The sequence below is a fragment of the Aptenodytes forsteri genome, unplaced genomic scaffold (assembly GCF_000699145.1).
Source record: "Aptenodytes forsteri isolate BGI_AS27 unplaced genomic scaffold, ASM69914v1 Scaffold352, whole genome shotgun sequence".
In the NCBI taxonomy this organism is placed as follows: Eukaryota; Metazoa; Chordata; class Aves; order Sphenisciformes; family Spheniscidae; genus Aptenodytes; species Aptenodytes forsteri.
In genome coordinates, this window is record NW_008794860.1 from 1,245,961 (window position 1) to 1,267,295 (window position 21,335).

The window sequence follows — 21,335 nt, forward strand, 5'->3', positions numbered from 1 at the left end:
TGAGCAACCTCTAGTTGAAGATGTCCCTGCCCATGGCAGGGGGGTTGGACCAGATGACCTTTAAAGGCCCTTTCCAACCCAAACTATTCTATGATTCTATGATTCTAAGAAATAGTGACTGACGATACCGGTGACAAACAAAATTCAAGTAGATAACCATGAAGTGACATATATGTAAAAAAATAAATTTCACATGTACAAGTTGAGTTCTGAGCTAACGACTGCAGTTCAGCGTTGATTTTTTGGGTTATGACAGCCAGTTTTAAAAAAATGCCAGCTTAATCCGAGCAGTAGGAAGTAAAACAAATTTTAGGAGTCACAAAGATAAAAAAGAGAATAAAAGAGATAATACTGTTATTTCGTCATACAAATCCATGGTTTGTTCATATCTTAAGAACTGTGCAAAATTCTGTTGGTCCCACAGAAAAAAGTTATTGCAAAACTAGGAAAGACTTACCAAAGGGCAACAAGGATGATCGAAGTTAGGGGTGTGCTTAGGTATAAGAAAAGATTAGGCAAACTAAAACTCTTCAATCTAGAAAAGAAATGGCTGATACCGGACACAACAAACAACAGTTCAGTCATGTGTCATGAAAAGGAAGAATAGTGACTGATTGCTCCATATCTCTTCCAATGTAAGACTTAAATGGTATGAAGTTAACAGAGGGCAGCTGAAAAAAGAAAAAAAGGAGGGGTCCTTCATTTAATGGGTAATCGACCTACATTTTACCAGAGGATATTTTGGATGTGAAAGGTGTATTTGCTTTCAAGAGGAGACAAGGTGAGGTTGTGGAAAAGAAATCCGAGTGTTACTATATGCTCAGGAACCACATAAAACTCAAAAAGGTTCTGGTTGGAGGCTAGAAATGTGGGAAAGCATCAAATATGCTACCTCTTTTTTATATTTTTCCCTAGGTAGCCACTTTATTCTACTGCTGGAGACAAAATACTGTGCTACATGGACCGCTGCATGTTCTAAACTAGTTACATTAAGTACAAGTTTCCATATTAGAAAGAAATTACATTTTTTGATAGCTGTTGTACTGGATATGATAAAATAGTATCTTACCCCTTCTTTTCGTTCATGCAGGTTTAAATATTTTAAATTGTCTTCTGCTATTTCGTCTACAGTCTGGGGCCTAACCACTAATGTTTCCATGGCATCAGTGAGAAATGAAGAAACATCATATAAGTGAGCTATATAAAGAAATGTGGAAAACAAAGTTATGGAGAAAATATTTGTAGTAATAAATATGCAAGTTAGACAAATGTACTGTGATACCACATTGTCATAACATATGATAATGTACACAAAGTATTTGGTTAAAAAACTGCAGACCCCAATTTTATATGCTGCTTCAGCAAAAATTGCATGTTTGTGTTTACACATAGTTTTTTAAATGTAATCCAGTGTTCAGTGTATCATTTAGACCGTAAGTATCAGAGTCCCTTCTGAGAATTAAACGTAAATACCTAAGGCATTTTTTTATACACTTTCAAAATCTGTATAGGTCTTTTTTGGGTAAATGGAGAAAAACAGATGTTAAAATTGTTTTGGGGGTTTTGGGGTGTTTTTTTATTTGGTTTTCTTTTTTAAAGAAACTAACTAACTAAAGCCACCTTGCTTTAAACATTGAACAGATTCACAAACAAAAGCCTGATTAACCTATAATGTTGTATTTTCCTACCAAGGTAGATATTTTTGGCACTGGGAAAGGAGCTCTACAATTCCAGGAAATAATACATCTTCCAGGAAACGATTCATCTTTCAGGTTATGGAAATAATTCACTTTCTGCACAACCCCCGTTCTGTGTTTCCTGTGCTGATGGTTATATTTAAAGCACAAAGCAATGATATTTCTTACCATCTACACCTTATTCCATTTTTTCTACCTGTTTCAGATATAGATAGACCACCCAAAACCAGGGAAATATTTTAACACTCTTTAACACTCTGCATTTTGACAATCTAAGTGACAAGTAACTCTGTGGAATAAGCCTAGGTTATTTAAGACTCCTGATGAAGTATTTCAATTTGTGAAAGAAAAATCTAATAATTTTCTTAGTTACAACGTTTCATGATGCCTCCTTCAATTACCCTCAAACGTCTAAGAAATTTTCCTCCCTCAAACGTCAAAGAAATACTCCTCCAGACAAAAGAAACAAGGAAAATAATGTTCATATGTATTCTTTTACATCTGGAACAGATGTGGCCAAAACAAGTGAATGTGAAAGATGCACATGGACATCAAGGGGTCTTAGATTAGGCCTGTAGTGAAAAATCAGTAACAGATTACTTTCTCTGCACTGTGATTTCTGCAGCTCACTGCCCAAGAGTAAAATATTTCTTAAATAAAAAGAGTATTTATATTAACACAAAAGTCTGCAAGTACAACAGAAACAAAAAAAACAGTATTCATTAAAGTTATTTACCTTGAATAGATTTTCTCAAAGAAATGACAAGAACATCATACAACTTCTGGATGAAATCATCAATTACAGTTTTCACAGGGTTGCAATTAACAGTTAAACAATCTATCCTGATGGTGCTTCAAGACAAAAGATTAAAAAATAGCAAATATTCAGTAGTATACTTATGTGTCAATGTCTCTAAGATCTATGCATGTCTATAGTTTACCCTGATTTTGTAGCCTAATTAGAAAAAATTTCCCTTATAATTCTACAAATAAAAGTCATAGCTTATTGGGAAAATTACTTATATTATTGAAATATTTATAAACACTAGGCATATATATGCGGTTTTATGGGGACTAAGGTTTAATGCTCTGCTCCTCCAAATAGTTAGAAAATTACTTGATTTTATATAACCAATGTCACTAAATTCGAAAGGACTATTTCTATACTCAAAAAGAAAAATATTTTATTTATTTGTACAGTCATGACTTTAAATCTCTAATTTCCATGAGAAACCCAGACTTCAATAGTCCTAAGAACATAAGAAAAGCCACAGTGAGTCATATCAAGGCCCCATAGCTAATATCTCACAGTGACTATAAGTAGATGCCTAAAGAACACTAAGAAAAGGGGTACCTTATTTGATACTTTCCTGAGTATCCTCCCTCAACACCAATTATTTTCAAATCATGGCACTTCACAGCCACATGTGGTTTCTGGCTATAAGACACGTCAGCCAATTTCTCTTCTATTCACCGCAGTCTGTCCTTGAACTCATGAAACTATTTACTACTCAGAATATCACTCAGACAACAGGTTCTACCAGTCCATTCTCCTGCATGAAGTGTCACCTCTTTTACTTGTTCTGAACATGATTCCCACCAGTTTCATTTGAGAACTCTAACCATGCAATACACTGAATTCCATATGAATATATGTAAGAATAAAAGCCTACACTAGTACATCTTAAGCTATAAGTTATAAGAGGTAATCAAGTGTTTAAATACAGGAATTATTTAATGTATAAACATTTACTAAGTCTGTTCCCAACTGCCACATATACTCCACATGTACAGAACTTGGCTAAAAGGAAACATTCCGCCTGGCGGAAAAGGACCTGGGGGTGTTGGTTGACAGCCAGCTGAACATGAGCCAGCAGTGTGCCCAGGCGGCCAAGAAGGCCAATGGCATCCTGGCCTGTATCAGAAATAGTGCGGCCAGCAGGAGTAGGGAAGTGATCGTGCCCCTCTACTCGGCCCTGGTGAGGCCGCACCTCAACTACTGTGTTCAGTTTTGGGCCCCTCACTACAAGAAGGACGTCGAGGTGCTGGAGCGTGTCCAGAGAAGGGCAACGAGGCTGGTGAGGGGTCTGGAGAACAAGTCTTATGAGGAGCGGCTGAGGGAACTGGGGTTGTTTAGCCTGGAGAAAAGGCGGCTGAGGGGAGACCTCATCGCTCTCTACAACTACCTGAAAGGAGGTTGTAGCGAGGTGGGTGTCGGTCTCTTCTCCCAAGTAACTAGCAATAGGACAAGAGGAAATGGCCTCAAGTTGTGCCAGGGGAGGTTTAGATTGGACGTGAGGAAAAAATTCTTTACTGAAAGAGTGGTTAAACCTTGGAACAGGCTGCCCAGGGAAGTGGTGGAGTCCCCATCCCTGGAGGTATTTAAAAGACGTGTAGATGAGGCACTTAGGGACATGGTTTAGTGGGCATGGTGGTGTTGGGTTGACAGTTGGACTCAATGATCTTAGAGGTCTCTTCCAACCTTAATGATTCTATGATTCTATGAATTGTTAAAATATCACCGTGTTTTGTAATATTTCAGAATCCACCCTGAATTTTGAGGGGGTTTCCCATCATATCGAAGGAAGACATTAAAAGTTTTCAGAGAAGGCTGCACAGATAAAAGGGAATAAGTGTCTAAAAATAAAACTGAAAAACAAAAATCTAAACATTTAAAAAGTACATCAATATTTTAAAACCACTTGAAATTCTATCTGTATCTCCACATAAAAAGAATATTTCTATTTTACTATTATCTTTAAAGTATCTGATAGAATATGTTATTCAAACAAAAGAATAGAGTTACACTATACCTTGGAAGACGTTCTGCTTCTTTCCCTCTCACTTTTAATGCTTTGAAGTTTTTTTCCCAGTCCTGTTTGCTAGAAAGATGTGTCTTCACCAGAGTTTCCATATCTACTTGGCCAATTACGATCCATTCCTTTTCAACATTATTTTTGATTTCATGGAAAAGAAATATTTTCCAGATTAAAAAACTCTGTTTCTCAATAATATTAAAATACTTTAATAACGTTTTCAAGCTACATTCTCTTTAACCATTGTGTTCCTTCAATTACCTACAGATTCTCTTAGTGCAAAAATCAGGAGGTACAAAATGGTTTGACATATTCACACATTTAAGGATAATCAAAACAGATTTTGAACAAGAGTAAAAAGACAGCTATAATACTGAGCTTTCAATGGGAACATATGCTTCAAGCTAGGTATGTGCTTAAGTGGTTGGCTTAATATGGATGGACTTTCTAAGCTTTTGCTTATATGCCTTTCAGAAAAGGACAATAATGCACAAATGTCATTGCTCAGTTACTTCTAGAATGTCTGAAGCTTAAAATGACACAAATCTAAAAAAAAAAAAAAGTATGAGTCAGTCAAATATTGAAAATACCTTGAACTGATTAGAAACTTCTGTCAGCCTTCTGAACAAATCCTCTGCTTTGCTGAAAGCGGTCAGAAATCCATTTGCATTTCTTTCAGTCATAACAGTGAATATAGACTCTTCTTCTACTTCACTTACTCCCCTAAACTGATTTGGAATGGAGATGAATCTCTTCATTTCTCTGTAATATCTAGCTCGTACTTCTTCAAAAGGAGGTCTGAATTGCAACCGGCCTTGCCTAAAAAGTGAAACAAATCATACAAAAACTAATACTTGAATGTAATCCGAGTCAGAATACTTTCTTAATAGGAAAAAAAAATCTTACTTGAATGTTAGGTCAATATTTATTTCTGGTAAATTCTCATTGAGTGCTTCTAAGCCCATTTGATACTGATGCTCCAGAGCTTTGTAAAGTTGATGATTCCAGTGCTGTCTCCAAGCTTTCATATCACATGATTTGAAACCCTAAAATTTAACAATGTTTATTTTTATTTTATTTTATTCCTCAAACCATAATTATAATCTGAAACTGAGCACAGTACAATGCCTGAAGACCAGGATTTTAGTAAAATTCAAAGAAGTATCACACCACTGGAACAGGCTCCCCAGGGAAGTAGTCATGGCACCAAGCCTGTCAGAGTTCAAGGAGCGTCTGGATGATGCTCTTAGTCATATGGTTTAGTTTTAGGTAGTCCTGCAAGGAGCAGGGAGTTGGACTTGATGATCCTTATGGGTCCCTTCCAACTCAAGATATTCTATGATTCTATGATTCTATGACCAGTTTGAATATTAAGAAGATCTAGAGCTATTACATTTATTTCAAATGAATATAGGAATAAAAAAAAATACCCAAATAAAACCAGTAGGGCAGTCCAGCATAACAACTTCACTGAGGTTCATGCCCCATTGGTTTACTATGAGATTCTTCAAGGTTACCCTAAAATGCATGGGACTCTGCTAGAAATAAGATACAGAGCTGGCTGAATGAGAGATCTAAACCTGTATCACACTTTTAATTTTCCTATGATATGTAAGCTACCTTTTAAACAGCATTTCAGAAAATTCTTGTGTGTTTCCACAGATCAACGTTAACTAATAAGTAGATATAAGATTTCATCTTAAAGAATTCAGATTTTCATTAGAATCTGCTACATTGCACTGTAAGAATGTGTAAAGCCATATCATACACTCAAGTCTGTAAATGATCACTGGTAAGCCATCCAAGGGTTTTCAAAAGGGCAATGCAAGTTCAAAAAGAAATTAGAAACTTCTTCCAGCTTAACAGGTTCTCTTCTTATTTAATTGGATAGAGATTTTCAGCCAGGGCTTTGGAGGCAGTCCAAGGTTGCTGCAGGAAGCTACGCAGTTAAGATCTGCCTTATAATTCAAGGCTGCCCGGAGGAACTCTTCCAACAGGAAGATTCCAGTAAGAAAATTTGAAATGGTCTCAATTAAGCCATAAGACAATTATATATAGGGGTTTTAAAGAAATATGTAAAATCTTGATGACAACAGCAGTAACACTATACCATCTTGTAATTTTGGACGGTGAAAACAGGATACACTTGGTTAAGTTTTATCACTTCTAGTCAAGGATAAAAAAAAGTGACTGAATACAGCTTAGTTAATTTACCATATAAAGTACTCTGTAATACCAAAACAATTTTCAAACAGATCTTAAACCAAATATAGACTATTAATTTTAAGAAAATATACTGACTTAAAAATAAAAATTTGCAAACTAAATTTCACAAGAAATTACAAACCAAAAGCTGAGTCCATGCATTTATTTATTATTCACATTATCTTGAGAAGATGGAAAAAATTATAAGAAAAATACAATTAAAACACTGCCTTTATTTGACTGGCAAATAACAACTAAAATAATCTGGGTTTGCATTAAAAAGGCTGAGAACACCACATACATCTGAGAATATAGTCCCATTATTGTTGAAGGCTATAGGAAAAATTAAACTGACTTGAATGATACCTCAAAATAGCTTAGGTGATAGTAATATCATCCAGTTACTTCAATAAGATGACATTCTTTATCAAAATCTTAATCATCTTACTCAATGGTCTTAAGGGTCTTTTCCAACCTAAATGATTCTATGATTCTATTCTAAAAGTTGACAGCTGATAAGTGAACAAATAAAAATGTGGCTTTTTCATTATTTCATGCAGAAATGCATTTTAATTCTAAATTTTATACATTTGTTCTATGCTGCCTGGGGATCACTCATATCTGTACCAATTTCTTTATTTTACCTTGCGTTAATGGCTCAGACACAACTGATCTACATGACCTAAGGTTTTCCCATTTTTTCATCTAACCCCTGTCATCTGACCAAGTGTTCTTCTTCTCCCATTACTAGTATTACATAAAAAAGATTATCCTCACCCTCCTCATCTGAGATTTTACCTCACATCTGGCATCAACTACGTAGTACACAGTCAGTTTTCCTGAGCTAGCTAGTAACTCCTTAATCAAAATTAATTCAATCATACTATGCTTGAGTCTTAAATCTTGATTACTGTTGAAAAGTCAAATGTTCACAGTTTGCAATATGATAATGAGACCCTGCCTGTGACTCAAGGCTGGCAAAACCAGTTCTGAGCTCCTGGAGTCCATCTTTCCAACGCTGCTGCTGCCGAAGTAGATCAATATTCATGAGAGAGATAACCTGTTAAAAGAATTGTAAAGGATAATAAACACATTCATCACCACATAAATGAAAAAAAGGGTAAAGTAATCTATGAGAGACCTGATTTCAATTTCACCTGGAAAATATACCTTTTCAATGAAGTTTGTGTGCCACTTCCTTAGTTTTCTATTTTCAGTGGAAAGCCGTTCAGCAGCAGCTTTGAGTTTTTGGATATAAGCTTCCAATTCTCTAGGATTATCCCATGTTATTTGAGCCTTTCCTCCAGGACCAGATTTTGAATGCTTGAAAAACATACAACTTTTGTAAGGTTTAATGACAAATATAGTCTACCAGCTAGCATACAGAATTGATAATATGAGAAAGATGGGTTTATTCCTAGTAAAAAATGGAGGACCTCCCTCTCACTACTGCACTAGAGACATAATAATCTGGCAAATCACAGACACGTGGGCATATCATTATAGCTACATCAATGCACTGGGGAAGCATTAATGCCAGACTTAACAGACCTTGAAATAAATCCACTGATGTTAAGACTCCTGCCCCACATGCATAAGCAGACATCTTAATCTGAGAGGACACCTTAAACTCCTCCCTTCCTCTTTGTTCTGCAGAGACCAAAACCCAAAATGTCACGCTAATAATTGCTATCCAACTTCACCTGTTTATCATGAAATAATTTTTTTAAATTACAAGGTAAAATTCCACTGACTCATAAGCAGCTTTGGGGAGTTCCTTTTCTCTGGGCTTTTTATCAAGATTCTGGGAGTTTTATGCATTTGCTAAGTTTACAGTAGAAAATCAGAAGAAAAAAGCATCTGAAGTTCCACAATTGGACATATTCCTAAAAGATGTAGGGCAGAAATCACGTCAAATAGGAGAATATGTTGTGCCTTTGAACACTTCTGCACCATCACTGTCTTAGGGTCTGCACACTAAAGGAATCTGTGGCATAATCTGCAGCCAGCCCAAGGAAAATTTAAGAGACAGTTTGGGAACTTTTTCCAGGGCACTTTTGAACCTACAGTTTGGTCTGGACTCTCCACCATTTTGTGTGAACTAGTCCCAACCCCAACAACCCTTCTACTTTCAGCCCCATTCTTATACTCTGTCTTGCACAATGGTTCTCAGGAGTGAGTTTCCAATCGTTTCTGTAATGCTTGCCCTGGAGGCATTATTCTCTTCTCCAATACAGAGTTTATGGGCATGTTATAATTCTCCAGCCATTCTCACATTGTAAGAGTGCTGGAAGAGGGTGGAGTGCTTCAAACTGATCAAAACTAGCAAACTGAAATTCATGATATACAACATGTTTCTCCAGACATAAAATAGAGATATGGTGTTAAAAAACTGTAGATAGTAGTGTAATTTTTAAGTTCGTATTGTCCCTTCAAAGCAGAAAAATGAAAATAAATAAGTAAATTCCTCCAAATTGCTCCAAATTCCTTAAAAGAATCTAAAACTTCTTTAAGTATAGTGAACTCCTTAGCAATTACAAAAAAACCCCCTCTTCTCAGAGCAACTGTATTATGTCTGAACACCAACCCACTGTAACAAACTGAATGCATAAGTCAATAATCAGGTAGATCCACAGATCCTCTGTTCTTAATCTAAACCGGAAACTATCCACTGTCAACCTGCACCAAACATGAATTAGAAATATTCAAGAGAATTACAAAATCCACAGATTTAATAACAGTCAAAACAGTGAAACCATTCCTTAATACTAATTTATCTCCAGAATAAAGTATATGCCATTTTTACTAAAATAGATCAAAATAATATCATTTAGAACTGTTAAAACAGGAGTTCCATTCCCAACTATTAAGGAATTGACCACATTGAGGTTCATGTGTAAATTCAAACACTAAAAATAATTCCCGAAAGAGCATATTACGTTAATATCTGAAGTAAAAAGGAGTAAGCAGTTGTTTAAATGACAATATAAAAAAAAAAAAAGCTCACTGATTTCAATAAATGCTAATTAAACAGATGGTGTTGCTTGTAGGGGAAGGCTGTAGTTAAAAAGTCCAGCAATAAACACAGAAAAAGCAGCACAGAATATGCACAGATACCACTGAAATTAAAAATACAAAGAAAGAGGAATTCTTTCACCTTAATTATCTGTTCAAATGCTAGAGCAGACTGTAACATCATTGGCTTCTGACTCTCAATCATTTGTTGATCAATAGAATTATAAAAATGCGCCACCTGTAAAAATGGAGAGATTAAATTTACAAGAACAGATAAGAATATTTATAAGCCAATAAATATAATGCAGGATATTTCTGAAAGTATTGCCCAATCAATACCATTAAGAAATGAGAATTAACTATACTAGTAAAATGTTTACAAAAATAAAGTACTATGCAATGCTAACGTGATCCTATCTTCTTCTAGTGATGAATTCTTATAGCAAAAACGACTGCTACTTACACATATCTGAGGTGATTATACTTCACTTTAAGGTTCAGCCTCTGATTTATTATAAGAGGAACAGTTCCACTATTGTATGCAAATGTAGGCATCTAGTGCCATTTCAGAGGCCTTCAAGTATCCATGACATCCACCAGGATATGACACAAGACCTAAAAAAGATCTATTTACTTCCAGATTGGCAGCTGGAGTAAGATGGATACCCTACAACTTGGTTTAGTTGTCCACACATAGACATCTAGTGCCTTTTGAGATGACTAAGGTTTCCAACTTGAGCACCTGTCAATGATACAGATGCATGGCTATCTTGTAGGTCTTGTGTCATCTCTGCCTTAGCTGTGCAGGTATCTCAGACACCAATGACACTTCATGTGAAACTGAATTGAGCTTATGTATCTACATAAGAATTTTTACCAATATATACATATGTATTCTTGCATCTTACAGTAACAGAAGAAAACTTGACATGGTATTTCAACTGAAATATAAGCCCAATAAAAACTTATGTAGCATTGAGTCCAATCAAAAAATAACCCCCCAAAAAACCAAACACACATTTCCATTAAAATACTTATTCATATATTTTCAGTTGAAAACTAGCAATGGTGAGGACAAGCTGGTCCATTTTATGACATTTTCCATCAGTTATAATAATCAGAAACTGAGACTAAAACCAGGAGATCAACGAATTACTTGTCTTATTTTTGTATACTCATACAGTAAGTTCATATGGCTTTAATACTATAATTCATTTGGTTTCAAAAAAAGACACATTCCGAAATTGTAAAGCATTTCTTTATTTTTGGTGTCTTTTAAGGACTCAGTTAATTTGTTCAAGAAACAAGTCACTTTCATGCAGACAAACACAGCAAAAAGCTTAACCACACAGTCAGAAAAGATAATAGTCTAGAAATGTTCTACTACTAAAGCTGGGAAGTCAGAACAGGAAGTTATTATGACATTTAATCTTATACCTGTTTGAGGATGACCGCCTGCTTACAGAACTTTTGTGCAGTGTTTGCAACATGCTGTATTTTAGCCGGTATAGCAAAACCAAGTGCTGATAGCTGACGTACTTCTCTTAGGAGAGTCACCAAACGATCTGAATAAAGTATGTTTAATGTTCCAAAAACATGATCCAACTCCATTACAGGACTATTAGCTTGGATGCTAAACCAAAATCAAATTAAACGTATTATTGAATATAATTTGATATTGATCCTTTCTTAGGTGCATTTTATAATAATATAATAAACAAGTCTAAATAGCTTGATGTCATTCTATTACATTTTTCTAGGTTTATTAACATTTTAATTTACTCAGAAGTTATTCTAGTAACCTTTCTCTTAATTCAAAGCCAGTGAAGACAAGAAAAAATGAACAATGCCTATTGGTTTTGCTCACAAAGTTTTTCTGGCCTGTTACAATAGTTAACATGTAACTCACAGCTAGACAGTATTTCTCAAAACCACCGAACCCATCATACTCTCTCTCTCAAGCAGGCACTTTACAGGCACCAGCCTTCAACACTGCAAAGGCAAAGAAATTCTCTGAGGGAACCAGTCTAAGAACCAGGACTTGGATCAGTGAAATGTTTTATATATATATATAATCAGATGCTAATAAGAACATCAGCCTATCTTTAGATTTTAGTCCAATTTTTTTTTCTACTGTAGTAATGCTTCTACCATCATCCTTTTAGGCTTCTTTCATAAAAACTTCAGCTTTACTCATTTTTTTCACTTTTTTTCTCATGTTTTTCTAGTTCCCATATCCATTGCATTCCCCTTTGCAGTGAGCTACCTCTTTTCTTTTCCTTTTAATTAATCTCTTCGCAACTTTTAAAATCTCACAATAACAAAATTCTATGGTACTAATAAATTAGATGGCTATTATATATTGGAGTGCTGAATCTGCTTATTTGTTATATTTGAGTGTTTGTCATAAAATAAAAGTTTACATATAAGTATCAACTCCTGCACCCTCTGAAACTGTGGACAAACTCTTTTTTCAAAGAAAGTTTGCAACACTCAGAGGTGCAGTCAGAGGCTATGTGGCTAATAAATTTAAAAAAAAAATTGTTAAAATATATTTTAATATCCCATAAAGTAATTTCATTATTTTGGGGAACACCATTCATGAGATTTATTTTCAGACACTTCTTTCACCTGCTCTATTTAGACTGCAGAATTTCTTGTGAATAGCAATTCATTTGTTACTCTACATGTCATCTGTATATCACAGCTATACTCTAACCTCATCTGGTTTCTAGACATTATCACTATATGGATTACAATGGATAACAAGTAGTAACAATAAGCAAACCAAACATTGCTTTCATTCCAGGTGCTACTAGAAACTGCAAGATTAGTTATTAACTGTATACTTCACCCTACCAACTAAGCCTGGCAGAAAGATGAAATGATAATGAACTCTCTGTTTCTCCACTCATTCTCAGTTCTGTAAAATTTATTTCCTTTGTCATGTTCTACTGAATTACACCACACTACAGATTTCAGCATAAACATTATTTAAACAAAAATGTATTTACCAAAGTCCTGATTTGGGATTTGATAATTCTGACTGGATATTCCTAGACCAATCATCAAATTGTTCTTGTTCATATACTTTTAACTGTTCCAGAAAAGAATCTGCACTTTGATGAAAAGTTTGAAATCCAGACAAGTCAGACAGAAGAACCTCTGCCAGCTTGATAGCATCATCCACCTTAAACACAATCACAAAGAAAGGAAGGTTAACTTCCCAGTATTTAATTAGAAAATAAAAATCACCACAATAACAATCAGTATTATAAAACATCAAAGTAGGATTCAAAAACAGATTAGAAAAAGAAAAGTGAATCCTGAATTGTGTCCCAGATGTTCAAATTCCCATTACAGTAAATTGGGTCCGAATAAGTTGTCTACCACAAGTGTCTACCACTATTAAGATATCCCAGAGTATCCCACCTGGTCTTTATTTAATTCTCCATAAAGGTACAGATCTCCAATGCATCTTTTGTTGTATCTATAAGGTCCATGCCAATACTCAAAGGTATTTCAAATGGGATTTCACATCTACATGTGGACAAATTAATCAAAACCCTAGTCAATACAATCAGCGGAGATTTGAGAGCAATTAAAAAACTTAGCACAGCCTGAAGTAGACACACAACTGACACCGCAACAGCTGAACTGCTCTCTAGGTCTTTAGCAAACTAAGCAGAAGAAATAATTGTGAAACCTGAGCTGCTGCTTTTCTCTCTGCAGGACACATAACAAAGTAACACTTTTAAGACCTCCGCCCTTCGTCACATTCAGCTGAAATGGGCCCTTGAGACTTCTGCAAATCAGAGGTGAATGCCAAAAAACTGGGCTAATAGTTATTCTGGAATAAGTAACTTCTATTCTCATTCAAATCTATAGTTATTGTAAACGGCACTTGTGTTTACAGAAAACATGTTGCTTTTAACTAGTCAATACTTTCCAAAAAAAGTTCCAGAGTTTCCAACTAAAGTGTAACAAACTAACAAAAATAATATAAGTTAAAATAGAGTCAAATATATTTTAAACTCATTCTGTTGTAAGAGAACACAGAATCGTTTAACATTTACTTTTACTACAGTCTCTGTAATAAATTGCCTGGCAGGCACTGACTGAAAAAAGTACTACTAAGAAATCCCTTTGATTTCAAGGGGACACTACACAGGTTAGCAATAACAATGAGAATCAGGATGTCAGAATCTGGCTATCTGTAAATCTTAAATACAATTTTAAAATGCAGACTGGAGGGTAAAATTTAACAAAAACACCTCCTCTCAGAATTTTGGTCTTTTTTTTTGCCAAAAAAAATTAGAGTCATAAAAGCAGAAAGTTCAGTGTATTACGAAAAGACTGTCTTCTGGGTCAGTTAATAAAATTCAACTTAGCAAGCAGCACCACTGATAAGGAATCTTGATTATATAACTCTCGGGAAGTCCACAAATCTCAAATACCACATTTTACGTTCTATGATAATATTGTGTCTGAACAGTAACGGAATCTGTTACCTTCATCTCCAGCTGCCGTACCCATACAATATTATTGACAACTTCAGAAAGGTTTTTGCCTGACAGTGGTCCAGAAACATCACCAGGAACACCATGGCATCGAGTTTCAAAATCTGTCTGATAGTCTAACACAAGCAAAAGATTCATGTTAGACCAGAAACCTTATAGAACAAGCTTAAAATTATTATTGTAGTTATAAAAATATACTAGGGATACTGACAAAATTCTAAAAGTAAATAAAGAATTCTAGTATTTGCAAAAAGAACTAATGCAATTAAATACTTTTAAACACATTTTTACCTTTGACATAATCTTGAAGTCTTGCTAGCAATGTTTCCCTTTCAAAAAGCAATTCTTTGCCTATATTTGGATGCTTTATCAGTTCCTTATATTTCTGAAATGTTTGAAGAAGCTGGAATATGAAGTTTAAAAATGTTATCTCTTTCTTCTGAAAAAAAATTGAACATATTCTGACACTACTCATTAGTGCTGTTCATAAGTACTGTCTTTGGCTCTAAGAACTTATTCCTGTGCTCTAAACTGACTACTTAAGAATTAAATAACTTTATCTTTAGGGAAGTTTTCAGACTACAAAAATACCCATACCTGCTGAGGACTGTCCTGAATTTCTGAAATAAATTTCTTCAGTTTGCTTGCTATTTTTTGTTCCGCTGGTGCAATAATTCTTTCATACTGAGAGACTGCTGCTTTCCATAATGGCTAGAGATAATGACTTCATAGGTTAGTTTAGGACTATCCATACACATCATAAAAAGTCACAGAAAAAATGTGAATAAATTAAAAATAAGCATTATACCTCTGTGTAAGGATTATAGTGTACAGGATTTAGGCCAGCAAAGGGTTCAAACACTTGGACAAGATGTAAAGCATTTTGTTCTCCAGCTGGCAGAAAGAATGTAAGTTTTTCATGCAGTGTTCTAACAGTTAGCACCTATAAGGGAAATAAATATTTGATATATCCAACATATTTTTACATAAAACTTGTATTTAGAAGCAAAAAGCACAAGCAGCACATCCCATCCCTCTCCTTTTTACAAGAAACTTTTGACAGGCTCAGGCAAACATGGATTATGGAATGCTATCTGAAAAGGCTATAAAAGTGTTTTAATGCGCTTTTTTAACTTAAAACAATATTGTTTAATTCTGTCTAATGAAATAAATGTGTATAATTCAAATCTCTACCTCATCAAGACGTTTGCCAAGTTTGGCTAACGATTCAGGGAAATATTTCTCATTTTTCCATGGATGTAGAGTATAACGTTGCCACAGTTGTCCAGTTAGGTACTCACAAGCTGACACCCACTGCTCACAAATCAAGATGCCAGCCTTTACATTTTCTTTAACACTGTGAAAAGCATCCTCCCACAAATTCAAAGCTGCTAGTTTTCTCTGAACATATCTACCTAGCGAGCCACCTAGAACAAAAAAAAGTATACAAAAGCAATATGTTATGTTTGTTTAAAATAATTCCTTTAAACGCTACACCACGTTCCAATCACATATTTAAAAAAACAGTGTAACATCTTGATTTCAAACCACACAAATGTATCAATAACTGATTATTTTGTTTCAGATTCAATAAATCTCTTAAACATCTCCAACTGAAACAGAGGCTGGTCCAACATCAGAAGCTGATGGATTTGGATTCTGGAATCCACGCACAAGCACCTGTCTTTATCAGCAGTAATGGCAGTAGCTGGCTGCGCCCAGCAATCCTTTCCCTCATGCACACACACATCTGGCAGCAGCAGACAAACTCACTGTCTTATGCCTGCCCCAGAACGTAGGACTGCTGTTGAGAGAATGAGAGAAGCAACCTCTCTGCACGTCCTGCTCTCACCTCCACACAGACTGAATCAACCTTCAAATGGGGGGTTATGTAAATAAATTTTCTCCTCTGAGAGGAAGACAAGGAGTCAAACAGAAACAAGACAAATCCAGTCCACAGGCTGAAAGGTATCCAACTCCATCTTGTTACTATCTATCATCTTCCTAAGCATGTATGAAGGCATCTACCAGAACTGGCTGAACTATTGCATACTGTAAGGCAAATAATATTCATGGATCATAATTACAAGAAGAAAGCACCTTAATGCTTTAGGTTACCACTGGTGCCTTTAGGAGGAAGAAGGTCTCTGCTCAAGGATTCATTTTACTTTTTCTCAACTGTTCATTTAATAAAGACTGCATAAAGGTTTACCTATTACATCCAAGAGATTATGCATGCGTGGCTGTGGATAAGGATCATGTTCTGTTTGTCTCCACACACCATCAACAGTATCTTTGGTAGTCTCCACCAAATCCACAACTTCAAATAATGAGAGACTATCCAAGTTGTAATAATCCTAGAAAAAAAATATCCTTAATACGATTACTTTGCAACTAGTACTGTAGAAACATATATACTTTTCTGAAGCTGGCAATTGCTATAGTTTCCTGGCGTTTATTGCTTACCAGAATATGGCATAATCCTCTCAAAAAACAAGCATTTGTGTAAGTTTATTCATGTGAAGAGTGCATTGATATCTGAAGTGCTATTCAAGGAAGCGCTTTACAGATGCCAAAAATTTTGCATGATGGCATTCGTCATCTGCATTTTCAGTTTTCCTTTTTATAATTTCATGAGTCAATTTCTAGTTCACAAACTGTAGCATACTGTTGTATTTCTACAGCAGCTCTTAGTATTCAGTGGTCAAATCTGCTCCCAATTAAATGTTGGCATTCCCCTGCACCATTGTCATTAGAAACTACATGAATGTAAAGTAAAATTTTGCCTAAAAAAAAAATAACTATATAGTTATATACTCATATATTTGAAAAGAGTGTACATATACTGACATGTATTTCATAAGAAGAGTGTTTTTTTCTAAGTCTACAAATATATTACTGATCACACAAAAGAAAACATACTTTTGCAATGTCCTCAAATAGGTCTTTAAAATGAGAAGCTCTCTCTTTACTACACCATTTACTTCCATGATGAGCACATTCTATCCAGAACTGAAATTCATCTGTTGGTGTAAGTATAGCTGCAAATAATAATGGAAAATGTTTTAATATGAAATACATGAATGGTCACAAAATATTTTCAATCAGAACATAACTTTCTAAAGCAAATTTTTACTATATGGTTATGTAATTATCCTTCAACTTCTGACTCTGACTAGATGTCGTATCAAGTTCATACCAAGAGACCAGAGCTGATCATGACTAATTCCAATTTACTCACTGCAACTTGTTATATTTCACATTCTGCAGTCACTGGGATAATGAAGACTGAAAACTCAACCTGTAAATAAATTATTTACTCCTAATTTAAAATTAACTATAAAAGACGTAATTGCGAAACAAACCTCGCACATCATCTTCACTGAATTTTGTTCCTGTGTAATTAGGATCTGATCTTCTGAGAACAGTACTCAAGCCAGCTTCAAGCTCACTTAAAAGTTTCTGGAGTTTGGGATCAAATGTTTTACTCCATCTCTCATCCTGCAATGAAAATTTCAAAAATTGTGACTCGTGATAGAACAATTACTATTTTCCTCCCATTAATCTTAAAAAAAAAATAATTATTCAGATTAATAGCAGTAACCTACCACACGATGGGACAATGTAATAATCTATTTTTCTTAAAGTCACGGAAAGCACCTCATTCTTTTCACTTAACAACTCAGCATAATACTGTAAAAAATTTTTTATCACAAAATCAAATGTCAGTTGTTTGGTTTATAAAGGCACTCTGAAAATGTGTTCAAAATTCTTTGTTAATGAATTCTGTTAAGTTTAAATTTGGAATCTACTTCTATAGTAGAATCTGGAAATTGCTAGAATCAAATATTAAAAGTTATTGTGTTTTTCTAAAATTATTTTATTAATATTATGACATACAAGAAATTAAAAATATTTAAATAGTGCAACTCTGCTTGTTCAGCTTATAAAATATAGCCATGGTCATCATTTTTGACAAAAAATCCACAAAGGAAATATATTCTTTAACGGAAGAGAAAGAAAAGCCTCAGAACATTTTAAAAAAGCAAAACTACGAAAAATGCAGTTGTACAAAGTAATCTAGAGTCTAGCACACCTATCTGCCACGTATTATAGAATAATAGTTTGCATGATACAGACCTATGCATTTCATATAAAATATAAGAATATCTAAAACAAGAAAAGGACACAAGACTGGAATTACTGGTGGAAAGGAGGTAAGGAGCTGCTGTCTCCATTAACCACCACTGCCCAGTGTATTCCACATTTCTAGTCAAGCATATGTATGACCAGAATCCTCCTCTCATCCTTACTGATAGGAGGTGAAGTACCTTCTTTAACTTAGAAATTAAAACTATCATCCATTATTTAAGCTCTTAAAATATTTTATTTTTAAAACATAAAATATTTATCTCAGAAGAGTTACCATCCTATGGAAATTCAATGTTTCAGTATAAATCTACAGAACATTTAAATTAGTATATTGCTAACCTTCAGTAATACTGGTGCAAAAACTTGTCGTACAGCTTGATAAAGGGTGTTAATTGGTGAATCTAGCATAGATGACACAAGAATATTACTATGAAGATTATCTTCTGTAATTACATCAGGTCGCAGCTTAAAGAACACCAACACATTATTCTTTGAATCAGTAGCTTCAATCTGTAATAATCAAGAAGACAGGATTTGTTTAGAAAACTGTCATTGACTGCATATTATACTAAATTACGTACAACATTTACACAAATTTTCTTGATTACATCAAGAAAAAAATATAAAATACCATATTACTCCCTATGGGGTCTGATATCATTCTGGTAGTATCTGAATGGCACAGAAAATGAAAACTTTTATTACATTTATCCCTGAGTTCATAGGAACCTGAACTCCAATATAAAATGTGTAATGCCTTTTTCATTATAAAATATCTGTAAATACAATAATTATTTATGCTATTTTGATTTTGAAAACTCCATTTACCACTTTCTGGGGACAAACCAGAAACTCCCTCTTGTGCCTAGAGAAAACTAAGCATGAAGTCTGTCTTTTTAATTGCATTTTTACACTACATAACTTTGGGAATATTTTTCTAAATATTCATTATTGTTCTCCTGAGTCTGTAAATACATAACTCTACTGCAATTCATACATTTCTCAAGGACAGAAAAAGGTGCGTTCCTTCATCAGTAAAATCATAAGTTGTAACATGACTCTCATTCCCTTCACAGTCCAACTTATGGGTAAAGTTTCAAAAATTGCCATAAAATCAATTATTGAAACTATTTGTGGCCGAGGAGAATTCATAAAACAGGAGAACATTATTAAATATTCGATAAAACAATAGCAAAAAGATACGCTAGCTGAAATCCCAAACTCTGTGCAATTGTAAACATCTGTGAACTTTTTTTTCTGTTAAAAGAAATAGAAGGCTGGTAAGAACAGCTTTCAATTTTACTGGACAGTATCAGTTTTACTTTCGTATCAAGTCTTTAGCCCAAGACCTACAGACATCATTTCACTGAGACAACAGGTATACATTATAGCCCCAATATGCATCTGATCTTCCATAGCTGCTGACAGTAGCTTTGTATACTAGACAGTGGCTCAGCAGCACACCCCAGAAAACTGGTACATGTAAATGTTCATTCTTGCATGAATATAGCATGCACTAGACTTCACAGGCTACACAGACGATTACACCAGGAGGTATGTAAGTTACTGGTCCACACAGCAGTTCATATGTTAACGACCCATTATACTAGTCTTCAGTGCAGAAAAAATCTGTCACTGACATAACAGACACTACGTCCCTGGTCTCACAGCAGAATGATGGGTCGCACGTCAAGACCCGTGCTTTGCCTCTACACTCCGTGTGGCAGGCACCACACCGTGTCCTGATTACATGGTGATATTCCCTGCACATCACACCCCATGGTATCACTTGGATGAGTCACTCACTGAACACAAACACTCAGCGCAGGACATTTCACACAATGAACCTCAGATTTGCTCACAGCTGGACACATCAATCTGCAAAATGCATGATTTGGACAAACAGCCACCTTGGGACTTGTCAAATATCAGCCAATGTGCCGCATATTGGGCCACGTTTCCTGCCTGGACATTGGCAATGCAATCCTTCCAGTCACCTGCATGCACCCTTGCCCAGGAACAACCTGTACATCAGACTCCACCTGGCATTTGCAGCAAGATAACATGCCATTCTCCAGGCTGCATTACATTCACACAGTGACAATATACAGCACACTAAAACTACATATCAGCGTGGGCACAGTCCACTAACAAATATATCACACGGCTGACCAGTCTTCACAGACTCTTGGGCCAGTAATTTATGCAGCAGACACTGAGACCAGCATAGATATTCGCAGTAGGAAGATGTCTCCCGAATCAGATACCAGTCTTTTATGACCACTAAACCTGGGCTGGACTCCAGGCTCTGCATCCCCAGTCGAACACTGGGATGCGGTGGACATGCTGGATCCATAGGTGCCTGCACACACTCGGCTGGACACTACGGTACCTTGTTGGACGCGGCGAGCTGGGTGCCCGAGTGCTGCACGACGAGGAGGAACTCATTGCCGTCGTCGAGGAAGTTGGTCAGCTCCGGACGGGAATGGAGCCCCGCGGCCAGGGCAGCGGGACCCACAGCTGGATCCAGTCCGAAGTAGTTAGCAGCCGTGGCTGAAATAAAGCGCTTCCTCTTGTCTCCCTCCCCGGCCATGCTGGCAGGACGCACCCTCGTCAGGCAGGGTCAAGGCGGGGGTGGATCCAGAACCCCACGGGAGTACATGGAGGGCTGACGGGAGAAGACCCAAAGGGCGGGCGGCGGGAAGGACGGCGGCTCTCGCCGGGGCACAAGGCGAGGCCCGAGGCCTCCCGGCGTCCCTGCGTTGCCAGGACCCGTCACTATGGTGACTCAATATGGCGGCCCTGGCGGGGTCGCGAGCTTGGTCCGGGTGGCGACGGGCAAGCGCCGCGCTGCTGCCGCCGGCGGGGAGAAAGGCAGCGGTCGACGCGCTCGGTAATCGGCAGGCACGCCAGGCTGAGCGAGGAGGGCG

At 36.1% G+C, this 21,335-nt stretch overlaps 1 protein-coding gene across 1 annotated transcript in view; it reads right to left on the reverse strand.

The window, feature by feature from the left end:
• DYNC2H1 (dynein cytoplasmic 2 heavy chain 1) overlaps positions 1-21,014 on the reverse strand; it is a 202,261-nt gene extending 181,247 nt beyond the window's left edge. The window contains exons 1-20 of the mRNA XM_009274630.1: positions 20,798-21,014; positions 18,745-18,915; positions 17,619-17,754; positions 17,176-17,294; positions 16,466-16,610; positions 15,448-15,680; positions 15,062-15,196; positions 14,851-14,964; positions 14,545-14,656; positions 14,245-14,369; positions 12,748-12,923; positions 11,171-11,366; positions 9,876-9,971; positions 7,889-8,041; positions 7,680-7,778; positions 5,420-5,559; positions 5,104-5,332; positions 4,511-4,638; positions 2,434-2,549; positions 1,070-1,197 (exon numbers count right to left, since the gene is read on the reverse strand). Of these exons, the coding sequence (XP_009272905.1) occupies positions 1,070-1,197; positions 2,434-2,549; positions 4,511-4,638; positions 5,104-5,332; positions 5,420-5,559; positions 7,680-7,778; positions 7,889-8,041; positions 9,876-9,971; positions 11,171-11,366; positions 12,748-12,923; positions 14,245-14,369; positions 14,545-14,656; positions 14,851-14,964; positions 15,062-15,196; positions 15,448-15,680; positions 16,466-16,610; positions 17,176-17,294; positions 17,619-17,754; positions 18,745-18,915; positions 20,798-20,998 (2,952 nt within the window). The 5' untranslated portion in view covers positions 20,999-21,014. The remainder of the gene's footprint in view (positions 1-1,069; positions 1,198-2,433; positions 2,550-4,510; positions 4,639-5,103; positions 5,333-5,419; positions 5,560-7,679; positions 7,779-7,888; positions 8,042-9,875; positions 9,972-11,170; positions 11,367-12,747; positions 12,924-14,244; positions 14,370-14,544; positions 14,657-14,850; positions 14,965-15,061; positions 15,197-15,447; positions 15,681-16,465; positions 16,611-17,175; positions 17,295-17,618; positions 17,755-18,744; positions 18,916-20,797) is intronic.
• Between the last annotated feature and the right edge of the window lie 321 nt (positions 21,015-21,335).